At 39.5% G+C, this 13,816-nt stretch overlaps 1 protein-coding gene across 1 annotated transcript in view; it reads left to right on the top strand.

Moving 5' to 3' along the window:
• DGLUCY (D-glutamate cyclase) overlaps positions 1-13,816 on the top strand; it is a 208,993-nt gene that overhangs the window by 102,233 nt on the left and 92,944 nt on the right. The window contains 3 exon segments of the mRNA XM_072624965.1: positions 492-582; positions 3,229-3,336; positions 11,147-11,297. Of these exon segments, the coding sequence (XP_072481066.1) occupies positions 3,234-3,336; positions 11,147-11,297 (254 nt within the window). The 5' untranslated portion in view covers positions 492-582; positions 3,229-3,233.

A 13,816-nucleotide genomic window follows, 5' to 3' on the forward strand; every position in this document is an offset into this window, starting at 1 on the left:
GTCCTGGAGTTTGCATGTTATTCTTCTGTGAAGTTAAGGTTGAAAAAAATGAGTTGGTGGCTAAGAATTCCATTTGAATTTCTCTTTGGAGCGAAAGCAGGACTATACTCATAGGGACTGTGCTAAATGAGGTCAGAGGTTTGATCAGTGAGATAGCCTGTTTTTATTTTGCTTCTGCACAGATGCAAGCCTTTCAGGCTTTGCTGGACAGATCCACAGATAAAAGATCAGGAATGTGGCTAAGCAGATTTGTAGGGAGTCTGGCACACGTGCCAAAACCATCAGTTAAAATGACATCATTTACCTAGAAAATGCTAGGAAAATGTGGAAGCAGATGTTTTGCTCCCTTTCACCTTCCACATGGATGTCACCATCTTAGCAAACTGATGTGTTCTGAAGTATGCCAGGCCTTCCTTCCCCCATTACCCAGGTAAAAGAGACAATGACCTTGCCCCTTGGACTTAGCTTTGTCTCTTTTCCTTTCCTTTCAGCTTCTACTGATTTACATGGAAGAAGAGGGAAAAGACTTGGAGATTAAAAAAAAAAAAAAACTGGGGACCTCAAGCTCCAGAACAGTTTGGTGTAGGTATTGGATTGTGAGCCCTTACATGAATAAGGATCAGGTAGAGCCTAACCTTCAGAAGCTAAATTCTGCAAGTATATCATATGTTTACCACGAAGGACAGTGAGGTCTCTAACAGAAACCTGAGTCCCAGAACCAAAAAAACTGAGTCTAATAAAAGGCCAGCTTGAACCTAACAGTACCAGCTACATGTAATTCTTTTTTTCTAAAGATCTTAGTGCCTAGGATTGAGATCTCCTGCAGGAGATCATGGGATCATAAATCTAGAGCTGGAAGGAATCCCAGAGGCCATCTAAAAAATGAGAAAACTGAAGCCCATGGAGGTCAAGTGACTTGCCCAAAGTCACAAAGGAAGTAAGCCTCAGATATGAGATTTGAACCCAGGCCTTCTGATTCAAGATTTAGTCCTTTTCCCATTGAACTATGCTGCATCCTTAATAGTCAGAATTGAGAGGAATGAACCAGTTTATTGCATAGGAGGAGGAAAAAGCTGAGGTTTCCTCTTATCCCCACCTTGGGGAAGGTTTTTGCTGATCTTAGCTGTGGTGGTCATTTTCTTAAAAGACCTTTTTTAAAAGCCTCTAATTTTTTCAACTAGAAGTACCACAGAACCTTTTCTTCTCATAAAATAGAGATATTTAGTGGCAACTAGGCAGCACAAGTAGATAGAGTGCTGGGCCTGAAGTCAAGAAGATTCATTTCTATGAGTTCAAATCTGGCTTTGGACAATTATTAGCTTTGTGACCCTGGGCAAGTCAGTTTAATCATATTTGCCTCGGTTTTCTCATCTGTAAAGTGAATTGGAGAAGGAAATGGCAAACCAATCCAGTATCTCTGCCAAGAAAACCCCAAATGGGGTCACGGAGAGTAGGACCCGACTAAAATGACCAAACAACAATACAGCCAAGGATCTCGGCTGAAGCCAGATACTCACATAGCCAACGAGGTTGATCCTGGTAGCAGATCAGAGAGGAAAGTATAGTAAAGAAGTAGCCAGTGAATATTATACATCCTGCAAAGACCCCCAGAGAGTGTTATGACACCACCCATCAGAGGACTTCAGTGATCTTACTACTTCAGAAGCTTCAGTTGCCTCTCTGCTCATACCCCTTGGTCAAACATGTTCACTATGTGTGTTGTTGCTGAGTAACAACTCAGTTGTGTCTGACTCTTTGTGACCCCATTTGGGGTTTGCTTGGCAAAGATATTGGACTAGTTTGCCATTTCCTTTTCCAGCTCATTTCAACGGATGAAGAAACTGAGGCAAACAGGGTTAAGTTACTTGCTCAGAGCCACACAGCTAGAAAGTATCTGAGGCCAGATTTGAACTCGGGAAGAAGAGTCTTTCTAGCTTCAGGCCCAGCATTCTATCCACTGTGCCACCTCACTGTCCACTATGTGTCTGCCCTTCCAAACAGTTACCCTAATCCCATTTATTCCCTATGTATACCCACTCTTCCCGATGATTGTGTTGATTGTGTATTATTTATGGTATGATATGTCCCAGGTATATGGGGCAAATTCCACATTGCCTCTTTTCTTAATCTACTATTTGTTTGGAATTATGTCCTGTAGCATTATTAAAGCTAAACACACCAGTGGAGATTTATAAGATATGGTTTTATTGGACATGTACTTGCAGAGTACCTTGAACCCTGACCAGCCATCTCTGGGTGTTATTGATTTTATGATAAAAATTCCTAACCTGGAGTTCACAGACACCCCTCCAGCCCCAAAATGGACTTGTGTATAGATGTAAAGAGGGTTGTGAAGTTGGATGTTGAAAAAATTAGATCTTTATTTTCACTAATCTCTACTGAAGTTTAGTATTTCCTTCAATTATGAATGTAGGCAACATACATTATTCTGAGTATAGGTCCATACTGCAAAGATGGCCATAACACACACACACACACACGAACACACAGTTAAGAATCCCATCTCTATGAAAATATTAAGTGCCACAGTAGAGACCAAAAGTAGTTCTCAGGAAAGTAGGAGCTAGAAAGGTGGAGAGATGATGGCTTCCTGAAGGAGGTGGGGCTTGGGCAAAGTGGGGAGGAATGAATAGGTAATGATTGACTAGGTAGAGAGGATTGAGAGTAGGACCTCCTATGAATTACAGTGGGAGGAAGCAAAGATCGTGTGAAGTGGTATGACTTTCTGATCAGAAACTGAAGCATAGGTAACCAGGGACCTTATTCACCATAAACAGCTAGGTGGTGGAATAAATAGAGTGCCAGGCCTTGAGTTAGGAGGATCTATTTCAAATCCATCCTCAGACACTCATACTAGCCATATGACCCTAGGTCAATGACCTCTCTTTGCCTCAGTTTCTTCATCTGTAAAATGGGGGTAGGAATAGCACTCCCTCCCAGGGCTTTTGTGAGGATCAAATGAGATAATAATGATAAAGCACTTAGCACAGTGCCTGGCACATAGTAGGTGCTGTAGAAATGTTTTCTATTATTGTTATTATTAATCCAGCATCAGAACTAGGAGTAGTCAGTGAGAGAATAATTGCTTAGGCTCAGGGATTTTGAGAATGAAATTAGGCACATCTGATACTTCAGGGAGCAAGGGTTTTTCAACTCTTCCCCTTATCTGTCATTGTGCTTAACCAAACTGATCTTGTCTCATTCCAGGATAAATGATTTTCATCACCTATCTGAGGACACGCCTTCCTCCTGCAATTCAAAGTTTGATTCTACAGAAGAAATACAACCCTAGAAATATTTCTGGCATGCCAGGGGGTAAGTTTTGATGAGTAAAATAAGGAAAAAATTAACCCACCTCTCGGCAGCTAGGTGGCGTGGTGGATAGTGTGCTGGGCCTGGAATCAGAAAGACCTGAGTTCAGATCCAGTCTTAGACACTTAGCGGCATAACCCTGGGCAAGTCACTTAAGCCTGATTGCCTTCCTGCCCCCTCCACAAAAAAAAAAAAAAAAGACCCTAAGAAACTAGAAGAATCACAAAAGAGTTTCCAATAGGAAGTAACAGCTGAGATGACCCTTGAATGAAGTTAAAGATTCTCAGAGGTGGAGGTGAGGAGGGACCACATTTCCTACATGGAGTATAGAGCCCACAGAGATGGAGACATACAATGTCATATATGGAGGACAGCTAGTTGCAGGAGCAGTAAGTAGGCCAGTCTGGCTGGAAAGTAGAAGGTATAAAGGGGAGTGGTGGGAAATGTAAATTCAATTCAGTTCAATACTTAGGTGCATGGAACTAGGTCTTAGAGAAAGAAAGACCAAAAAATTAAAAAAAGAGGTTTTACACTCAAAGTGCAACTTTGAAGAGAATTACAAAGTCTTCTACTTTCAGCATAATGAGTGGGAGTGAATAATAGATGAAATGATGCTCGTATCAGGCAAACATTAACATGCCGTCACAGAGAACTAAGAGCTGATAATTATGTTTTAAAGCTTACACACATTTTATATATGGTATCTGACTGAATCCTCATTTAAATTAAGTGACTTTTCCAAGGCCGCAGGACTGTAAGTAGTGAAGATCAGAGGCAGAATCTGAATCTAGGTCTCTCCTGATTTCAAAGCCTTTATTCTTTCCACTGCAGCACACCATTTTCTAAAATCATGTTACTTAAGAAGATAGACATTAACCTCCACTCCAGCTACAAGTACCTTTCTCTCAAAATTATATTGTATTTTCTATGTATGTATGGTCTCCATGATAGAAGGTAATCTTGAGAGCACTGTTTCATTTTTTGTCTTTGTATCTCCAGTGCCTGACACATAGCATATAATATAAAAGGCCTATTGGTTGTAGCTCAGAAAAAGGAAGCACCTTTTAAATAACTGTTGAGATTATCAGCTCTGAAAGTGTCCTATAGAAGTCTAGACAACTACTTGTTAGGGGTATTGTAGCAAGGAATCATGACTGAGGAAGAGGTTGAACAAGATTCTGATTCTAAAATGCAATGACTTTATGACTTGAGACACAGAAAGTTCATCTGAGGAAAGTAGAAATATTAATTAGGTTAAGTGTGGTACATGTAAATTGGATAAATATAATCATTATAATGATGAAATTATAAAACCATGACTTTTTCCCTTCAGGGGGAGAAAAGTGATCCCAAATTATCATACATAGTACAAGTGTGATCTGTGACTCAAGATGAGTTACCTTAGCATTATGCCATCCCCACCCACAACAAATTACCCTATTTCATAGTTAGCATCCATCTTCTTTCTATCCCAAAGGGCTACTTGAGCCTCTTAAGGGACTCCTAAGAAGGGAAAAAGAAAGATCCATCAAGATTTGGCAACAGGAATATCTTTCCCATGAAGATGACACTGCCAAAGGAAAAATAAATGAGCAGTTTGGATGAAGGAGAGAGAATAAGGCAGTTCCCATTCAGATCGTTGATATATATTGTACCTTTGTCAGTGTCTGACCTTTTGTAGTTTAAGAGACAACAGAGAGGTGCCATTACTTTCAGTAATTCACTTGAGTTCCTAGTAAGATCCAAAGATTTATTTATGTTATCCATGAACACTAGTGTGTTTCTAAGTTGATATAGTACCTGGGATATCCACTTTGAGTACTCTCAGAAAAGCTATCCCAGGTTTGAGGCAATCAGTGGCAACCTATTCACAACTATCCTTGCAGGTTCCCCTGTGTTTACTTTGACCAACCAGCCACAGAACATATTTATTCAAAACCAAAAAGCACTGTAAGCAAAAAATAAAGGGACAATAAAAGATTTCTCACCTCCATATACATAAATGTGTGCATGCAAATACACACACCAAATACACATGTATCACATGTATATACATATATGTGTGTATGTACATGTGTGTATACATATATGTATATATTTTTAAATCCCCCAACAGTGAAGAGGGCATACATGCAGAGAACACATGTGACCAGAGAACAAGCTTGGAGGGCACAGACGTGGGAAATGTTTTTGAAAGGAGCAAATGCCAAGGGGGCACATGGACAGAGTAGTCATGTGGAAGGCACACATATAACATATAACACACATAAGGATGCATGTGCGTGGAGAGGCTGGGCCATGACTGCGATAACTCAGACCCCTGATAACACAGAGATGTTGCCAATGTCTTCTGCTTATGTTAGGCTGGAAGAGCTACCTTTGAGATCATTTAGTCCAATCCCTTAGCTTTATGGATCAGAATATTAAGCTCCATGAGGTTCCTGTGTGCTAGACTGAGAAGTTTGAGCTTTGTTCAGTAAGGAATAGGGAACTACACTAGCATTTTGATCAGAGGAATGATATTGATCAGACTTGGGCATAAGAAAGATTAATCCGACAGCAGTAAAAGTATAGATTGGGAGGTGGGGCAAAGAAGGAGTGTGGAGCTGCTGTTAGAGTAGCCCTGATGAGTAGTAACAAAGGCTTATATTAAGCATATCAGGGTTTACAAGTTTCAGTGAAATGAATGTGGGACTGGGAGTCAGAGGCATTGGGTTCATAATCTTGCTCTGTTACAACCTGTAGTCTTGGGTACATCACTTAACTAGGCCTCAGTTTCTTCATTTGCGAAAAGAAAGTTGTTGGATTTGATGTCCTCCAACATCCTTTTTGGCTCTAAATCTATGATGTTATTGCCAGTATTCTGGTGCCTGTTTTATAAATGAGCAAGCTGAGGCCTAGAGAGATTCAATGGTGATCCTGGCCTCAGTCTATCCTCCTTTTCACTGGGGAAGTAACAGAATTCTACTGGGAAATGAGATGGTTAGAAGAGCTAATACAGAGAGAGAATTTTCAGGGCTTAGCCAATGCATTAGAAGTGAGGGAGAGAGAAGAATTAAAGAATACACCAAGTTATGTGTTTGTAATATGAGAGACTGGGCCAATGGTGTTGCTACAGATAGAAATAGTGAAGTCAAAAGGAAGAGTAAGTTTCAAAAAAACAAAAAAAGAGACTAAGCCTAGTTTCAGACATGAAGGTACCACTAGGCTAAAGTCGAGATGTTTTTTAGGCAGGGAGCATGTGTAGAACCGAAGTCACACCTGGCAGTATGATGGTCGAGAACAGCGAAGGGGTCAGAAGCTCTGGCTTTTTATCTAGACTCTGCCACAAACTGGTTGAGCAACTTTGTACATGTCTCTCTGGGCCTCCCTTCCTCAGTTGTAAAAAATGAAGGAATCCAACTAGCTGTTCTCTGAGGTTCTTTCCAAGCTTAACATTGTATGAGTCTAAGCAAAGGTAGGCACCCTCTTGGCACAAAGTTATGGAGTATCATTGCCTCTGGACTTTAATTGTATGCAAGTTAAAGCAACTCTGAGGTATCACCTCATACACATCAGATTGGAGGGGCTATGGGAAAACAGGTACACTAATACACTATTGGTGGAACTATGAATTAGTCTAGCCATTCTGAAAAGTACTTTAAAACTATGCTCAAGCAGTTATTAAACTGTGCATATTCTCTGACTTAGTGATCCTACTATGTTACTGCTTTACCCCAAAGAGACCAAAGAAAGAGGAAAAGGACTCGTATGTACAAAAATATTTATGATAGCTCTTTGTAATGACAAAGAATTGGAAACTGAGTGGATACCCATCAATTGGGGAAGGGCTAAACAAGTTACAGTATGTGAACGAATGTGATGGAACACTGCTATGCTGTAAGAAATGATAAAGGGGATGGTTTCATAAAAAAACTGAGAAGACTTGTATGTACTGATGCAAAATGAAATGAGCAAAACCAAGAGAAAAATTCATACAGTAACAGCAATACTGAAAAGATAATCAGGTTCGAAAAACTAAGTAATTCTGACCAACACAGTGACCAACAATAATTCCAGAGGACTCCTGATGAAATGTGTTACACACCTATTTATTTAGGTGTATTATTATCATGTAATACCATCTAGCTATTTATTATTTAGCACAGTGTGTGTTTGTCCTTCGCTGCTGAAGAAGACCATGCCATCAGAGAAATAATGACATGACTTGCACTTGACTTTGTTTTGAGTGAGGGGGTGCTGTGCCTCACTTCTCCTCCAGAGCCATCTGAATCTAGTGACCAGGATGACTGAAGATGACCCAGGATGAGGCAGTTGGGGTTAAGTGACTTGCCCAAGGTCACACAGCCAGCAGTGCCAAGTGTCTGAGGTAAGATTTGAACTCAGGTCCTCCTGACTCCTGCACTGGTGCTCAATCCACTGCACCACCTAAATGTTTATTAATTAATTGATGGCTTCAGAATTCAGCTTGAATCCTTTTTCCTTCTCTTTTTCTTAATTATTTTTGGGGACATGGCTAATTTGCTTTGTATGATTATACATATTTGTAATGGGTTTTGGTTTTTTTGCCTTCTCAGTGGGTGGAGAAAGGGAGAAGGGAGTAAGAGAATTTAAAATAAAATTTAATTTAAAAAATTTTTAAAAAAATCATTAAATGAGGCTTTTTCATGTTGTTTTCCACTACTCCTTGTACCTAGATGTATATTTTAAGTTATGAGGACTATAGAACTCATTTAGCCAAACCCTCTTCATTGTCCAGATGAAAAAACTGAAGAGAGGAGAGGAGAAGAAGAAGAGAAAAGAGGAGATGGGAGGAGAGAGGAAAAAAGGGGAAGGGAGGGGACCTCTTATCTGTAAAAGGACTCAGAGGTATTATCTCAGTTCTTTCACTAAATCATTGAGGCCTCAGCTGAAGCCCAGAAGAGTTAGCTCATCTGTTAATGTGTGAACTATATTAGAAAATTAAGTGCCCTTACCTCTCTGATGTTCCCCCTAGAATCACAAAAGAGGCACAATTTAAGGCCTTTATTTAATTCATTTTTTATTACTAACATGAAGAGGCTGACTCAGGGACTGTCCATTACCATCAAAGGAGACTTTAAAAATAGAAGGTGATGGGGAAAGTGTACTCTGTTTAATTACTAAAGAAACAATAAAAAACACTTTCTGAACATAGCACCTCACTGACTTATGGTTTTAAAAATCATATTTGTTCCCACAACAGGCCTCTGAGGGATGGAGGGCTGGTTTTGTTCTTATTTCCTAGCCTGGGAATATAAGGCAGAAAAAGCCAGAGTGACTTTCATTTTAGTGGCATATCAAATTATTTTTAGAGTCACACCGGGCTTGTTCTGAACATTCAGTAAACTTCCTTAAACTAAATAATGGAGATGGTCTCATCTGTCCTCATTTAAAAAATATGTTATGTAACATTGACTGGAGAAGTATCATATTGAAGATAATGAGTTCCATATACTGTGTTGACCTAAGAGATGGGAACTGGCCTGAACTCTCCCAGACAGATGGTGGTCAATGCAAGCATCCAGAATGTCCACAGAAGGAAATTCCATAGCTTCTTTCTGTAATCCAGATCAGTGTTTCACAGCCATTTGGACTTGTTTCTGAAAAGCCAGGGACTAAAATACGAACCAGCCTAGAAAGCACCTTCAGCTGAAGTCAACCAAGGTAGCTAGGTGGCTTAGAAGAGAGAATGCTAAACTTGTAGTTAGGAAGACATGAAGTCAACCCTACCTCAGACACTTATTGGCTATGTGATACTGGGTAAGTCCCTTAACCTTTAATTTGTCTCAGTTTCCTCATTTGTAAAATGGGGATAATAATAGCATCTATCCCAGAGAATTTCGGTGAAGATCAAATGAGATGACATGTAAAATGTTTTGTAAACCTTTAAGTGTTGTGTAACCTTCAAAGAGCCAAATGTATGGGACTTTCTCCTCATTGGTAGAGAAGGCTTATTGAGGAAAAACTAGAGATATCTTTTTTTCTCTGTCTGTGAGCCACATCTAGACAGACCCATGTGGGCACACGTAACAGATAGGGCAGAAACAAAGCAACACCCACATGCCAACCCCTTACAATTATATAAATGTTTGCCGTCATCATCTCCTCCTGGATGCCTCATTATGGCCTAAAGTTGACCCTGGGTACTTGAATGCTTAGGGCAGTAAAGCACAAGAAGGATTTTTGTCTTATTAATATCCTCTTTGAGGTATAAGCTCAGTAATAGAATGTCTGGGTCAAAGGTATGGAAATTTTAAAACTTTATTTGCATAAATCCAAATTGCTTTCCAAAACATTGATACTGATTCATAGCTCCATCAACAATTTACCAATATACTTATCTTCCTACAAACCCTCCAACATTGACTATTCTTATCTTTTGTCATCTTTGCCAGTTTGCCTGTGAAACCTCAGGGTTATTTTGATTTGTATTTCTCTTATTAGTGATTTGTAACATTCTTTCAGATGATTAAGTTTGCAATTCTTCCTTTGTAAACTGTTCAAATCCTTTGACCATTTATCTACTGGGGAAGGCTTTTGGTTATATATATGTGGGTGTGTATATATGTATGTTTACATACTTATGTATATGTGTACACATATACATATTATGTATGCAAATATGCATATGTATGTGTGTATGCATGTGTATTGTATCTATATACATATATATGTACACACACAATTTGGTCAGATTGTATGTTAATTGTTTATATTTCTTGGATTCCAAACCTTTATCAGAGAAATTTGATCCTAAATTTCCCACCCTTCCTGGTTCAAATACTTTCCTTCTTATCCTAGGTCCATTAATTTTATCTGTGCAGAATCTTTCCAGTGTTGTATAACTGAAGTTATCCTATTTTATCTTTTGTAATTGCCTCTATCCCTTGTTTGGTTAAGAATATATTGCCTACCCAAAACTGAGATGTATGTGATCTGCTTCTCTTCAAATTTTTTATAAAATTATCTTTAATATTAAGGTCATGTATCCATTTAGAATATATTATGGAATGTGCTGTTAAGTGTTGGTGCAAGCCTAATTTCTTTCAGACACTTTCAGTTTTCTCTAGCAATTTTTATCAAATAAGAAATTCAAGAAAAGGATTCTTAACCCTTTTTGTGTCATGGCCCCTTTTGGCAGTTTGGTAAAGCCTATGGATCCCTTCTCAGACTTTTAAAAAAATAATAAAATGAAGTACACAGACTTACAAAAGTAATCAATTCTATTAAAGAGTTATTGATTTTTTAGAACAAGTTCATGGACTCCAGGTTAATAATCCCTGCTTATATCCAGTATCCTTGCCAAGAAAACACCAAATGGTGTTACAGAGTCAGACACGACTGAAACAACTGAACCACAAGAGCAACAATAATCAAAATTGCACAGAAGATGCGTTGGAATGCATTTTGGAAGATGCGTTGGAATGCACAGCCCCTGGAGGCAGCATGTGATGGAAAAAAGAGGATCATATCATGGGATCATCACACCAGAGCTGGAAGGGACCTCAGAAATGATTTAGCTAGCATTGATAGAAGGAGTTTCCTCTCCAGGAGTTCCCTTTAACCAATGCCATCATAGCTCCCATCCTCCTCACTATTCTACTCAAAAGTTTTATTTTTCAAACATCCTTCTCTTAAACTCATTTGATCACAGTTGGAACCACAGAATTTCCCATATAGTTTGTGTCATGGCTTTTAGAGAATCTTTTGTGAGATTTCCTATAAATGGTCACTTAACTGAGCAATTAAATGTGGATGTTTATCTATTCAGCTCTTTAAAAAAACAACACAGGACCTAAACAGGCGAGTGTGGTGATCCTGCCCAGATCCTTTGCAGAGGACTTTGAAAAGTTCTGCCAGGCCAACAGTGGTCCTCTGCCTCTACTCTATAGAAGTGAGCCTGGTGAATGGAAGCTGCCTACTCTGAGTGCTGGCTTGGACATCAGATGAGGTGCCAGAGTTCTGGAGAAGAGGAATTGGGTGAGGGGTGAAAATAGAACATTGTATTTAAATGCTGAGACTGTTCCTGGTCTTCTGTATCATGTGATTTGGGATGATATAGTTGGCCCTGAATGCTGCATGTTGTGTAAGAACTGAAAAGAACTTGGAGTCAGGAACACCCGAGGTTCAAATCCAGCCTCAGAAACTTCCTAGCTATGCGATAATGGGCAAGTCATTTAAACCTCTGTCTGCCTCAGTTTCCTCAGTTATAAAATTAGCATAATAATAGTGTCTGCATCCCAGGATTGTTGTAAGGATAAAATGAAATTATATTTGTAAAGCACTTAGCAAACCTTAAAGTGATATACAAATATTAGTTATTATTATTGTTAAAATGATAATACTGAGTCCCAGGGACCTTAATGACTTTCTTAAGGTCACATAGGTAGTAAACATTAGTGAACCCAAGCCCTCTGACTCCAGATCCTGTTGGACTTAAGAGTCAAAAGACTTGGATTTGAGTCCCTGATGTGCCACTTAAGAGCTATATGAGCTTTGGAAAGTCACACCACCCTCAATGAGATGATCTCTAACATCCCTTCAAATTCTAATAATCTGTGGTTTTGTGAAGCCCCTGGCCAGCACTTCCATTGTCCTATGGGAAAGATTAACCCTGGGAGAAAATTTTGACCTATTGGCTAAAGAGGCTTCTAGCTTTGGAAGTTTCATCAGAGAACAGAAGGGCCCTGATCGTTACCACGGGGTAACTATGACAAAAGGCAGCAAGGCGGCACGGTGGTTAGATTGCTGGGCCTGGAACCAGGAGGATCTAAGTTAAAATCTGGCCTGAGACAATTACTGGCTGTGTGACCCTGGGCAAGTCACTTAACACTGTTTTCCTGACATTCCTCATCTGTAAAAGGAGATGGAGAAGGAAATGGCAAACCACTCTAGTATCTTTGCCAAGAAAATCCCAAATGGGATCATGAAAAGTTGAACATGATTAATCAAGTAAACAACAAAATCTACAACCATGAGGGAGGTGGTTTGTCCCAATCTGTAACAAGTCTGGTATCCTAAAAGTTCAGTTCTGAGTACTAGTAAGAAGAATTTTATCCAGTCAGAATATGTCTAGAGGAGAATGTCCAGGGTAGTGAAGGTTTGAGAATCTCTTTCATTTAAGGGATGTTCAAAAGATCTGGGGATGTTTAGCCTGGAGAAGAGAAAACATGGAGTGGGGAGGGGAAGAATAGAATAACTTTCCTTAAATAGTTGAAGAGTTGTCATGTGAAATAGGAACTCTGTTTGTTTTACTTATCCCCAGAAGGCAGAATTAGAACCACATTAGTTATCTATAAAATGAGGGGCTTGGACCAGATGACCTTTATTGTACCGTCTATTTCTAATATCCTATAAGTCTTAGTTAAAGGGACACTTCTTTTAGCTCAGTGAAATAGAGGAAGTTCTAATGACCAAGGCTGCCCAGTCATGCAGTGGTCTGCCAGGTGAGGTTCCTCACCACTGAAAATGTTGATCTGATGAATGAATACCAGTCAGGCTGCATCAAGAGAGAGGTAGACCTCGGTGACTTTTAAGTTTGCAACCTACTCTGAATCAGTCCAATTCCATAAATATTTATTTTTATTTTTTTAATAATTAAATTTATTTATTTAACTTTTAACATTCATTTTCACAAAATTTTGGGTTACAAATTTTCTCCCCTTTTATCCCCTCTCCCCCCCCAAACACCAAGCATTCTAATTGCCCCTGTGACCAATCTGCTCTCTCTTCTATCATCCCTCTCTGCCCTTGTCTCTGTCTTCTCTTTTGTCCTGTAGGGCCAGATAGCTTTCTATACCCCTTTACCTGTATTTCTTATTTCCTAGTGGTAAGAACATTACAGTTGATCCTAACACTTTGAATTCCAACTTCTTTACCTCCCTCCCTCTCCACCCCTTCCCTTTGGAAGGCAAGCAATTCAATATAGGCCAAATCTGTGTAGTTTTGCAAATGACTTCCATAATAGTTGTGTTGTATAGGACTAACTATATTTCCCTCCATCCTATCCTGTCCCCCCTTACTTCTATTATCTTTTGATCCTATCCCTCCCCATGAGTGTCGACCTCGAATTGCATTCTCCTCCCCATGCCCTCCCTTCTATCATCCCCCCCACCCTGCTTGTCCCCTTATCCCCCACTTTCCTGTATTGTGAGATAGGTTTTCCTACCAAAATGAGTGTGCATTTTATTCTTTCCTTTAGTGGAATGTGATGAGAGTAGACTTCATGTTTTTCTCTCACCTCCCCTCTTTATCCCTCCACTAATGAGTCTTTTGCTTGCCTCTTTTATGAGAGATAATTTGCCCCATTCAATTTCTCCCTTTCTCCTCCCAATATATTTCTCTCTCACTGCTTGATTTCATTTTTTTTTTAAGATATGATCCCATCCTCTTCAATTCACTCTGTGTACTCTGTCTCTATGTATGTGTGCGTGTGTGCATGTGTGTGTGTGTAATCCCACCT

This window comes from Notamacropus eugenii, chromosome 7, assembly GCF_028372415.1.
Source record: "Notamacropus eugenii isolate mMacEug1 chromosome 7, mMacEug1.pri_v2, whole genome shotgun sequence".
Classification (NCBI taxonomy): Eukaryota; Metazoa; Chordata; class Mammalia; order Diprotodontia; family Macropodidae; genus Notamacropus; species Notamacropus eugenii.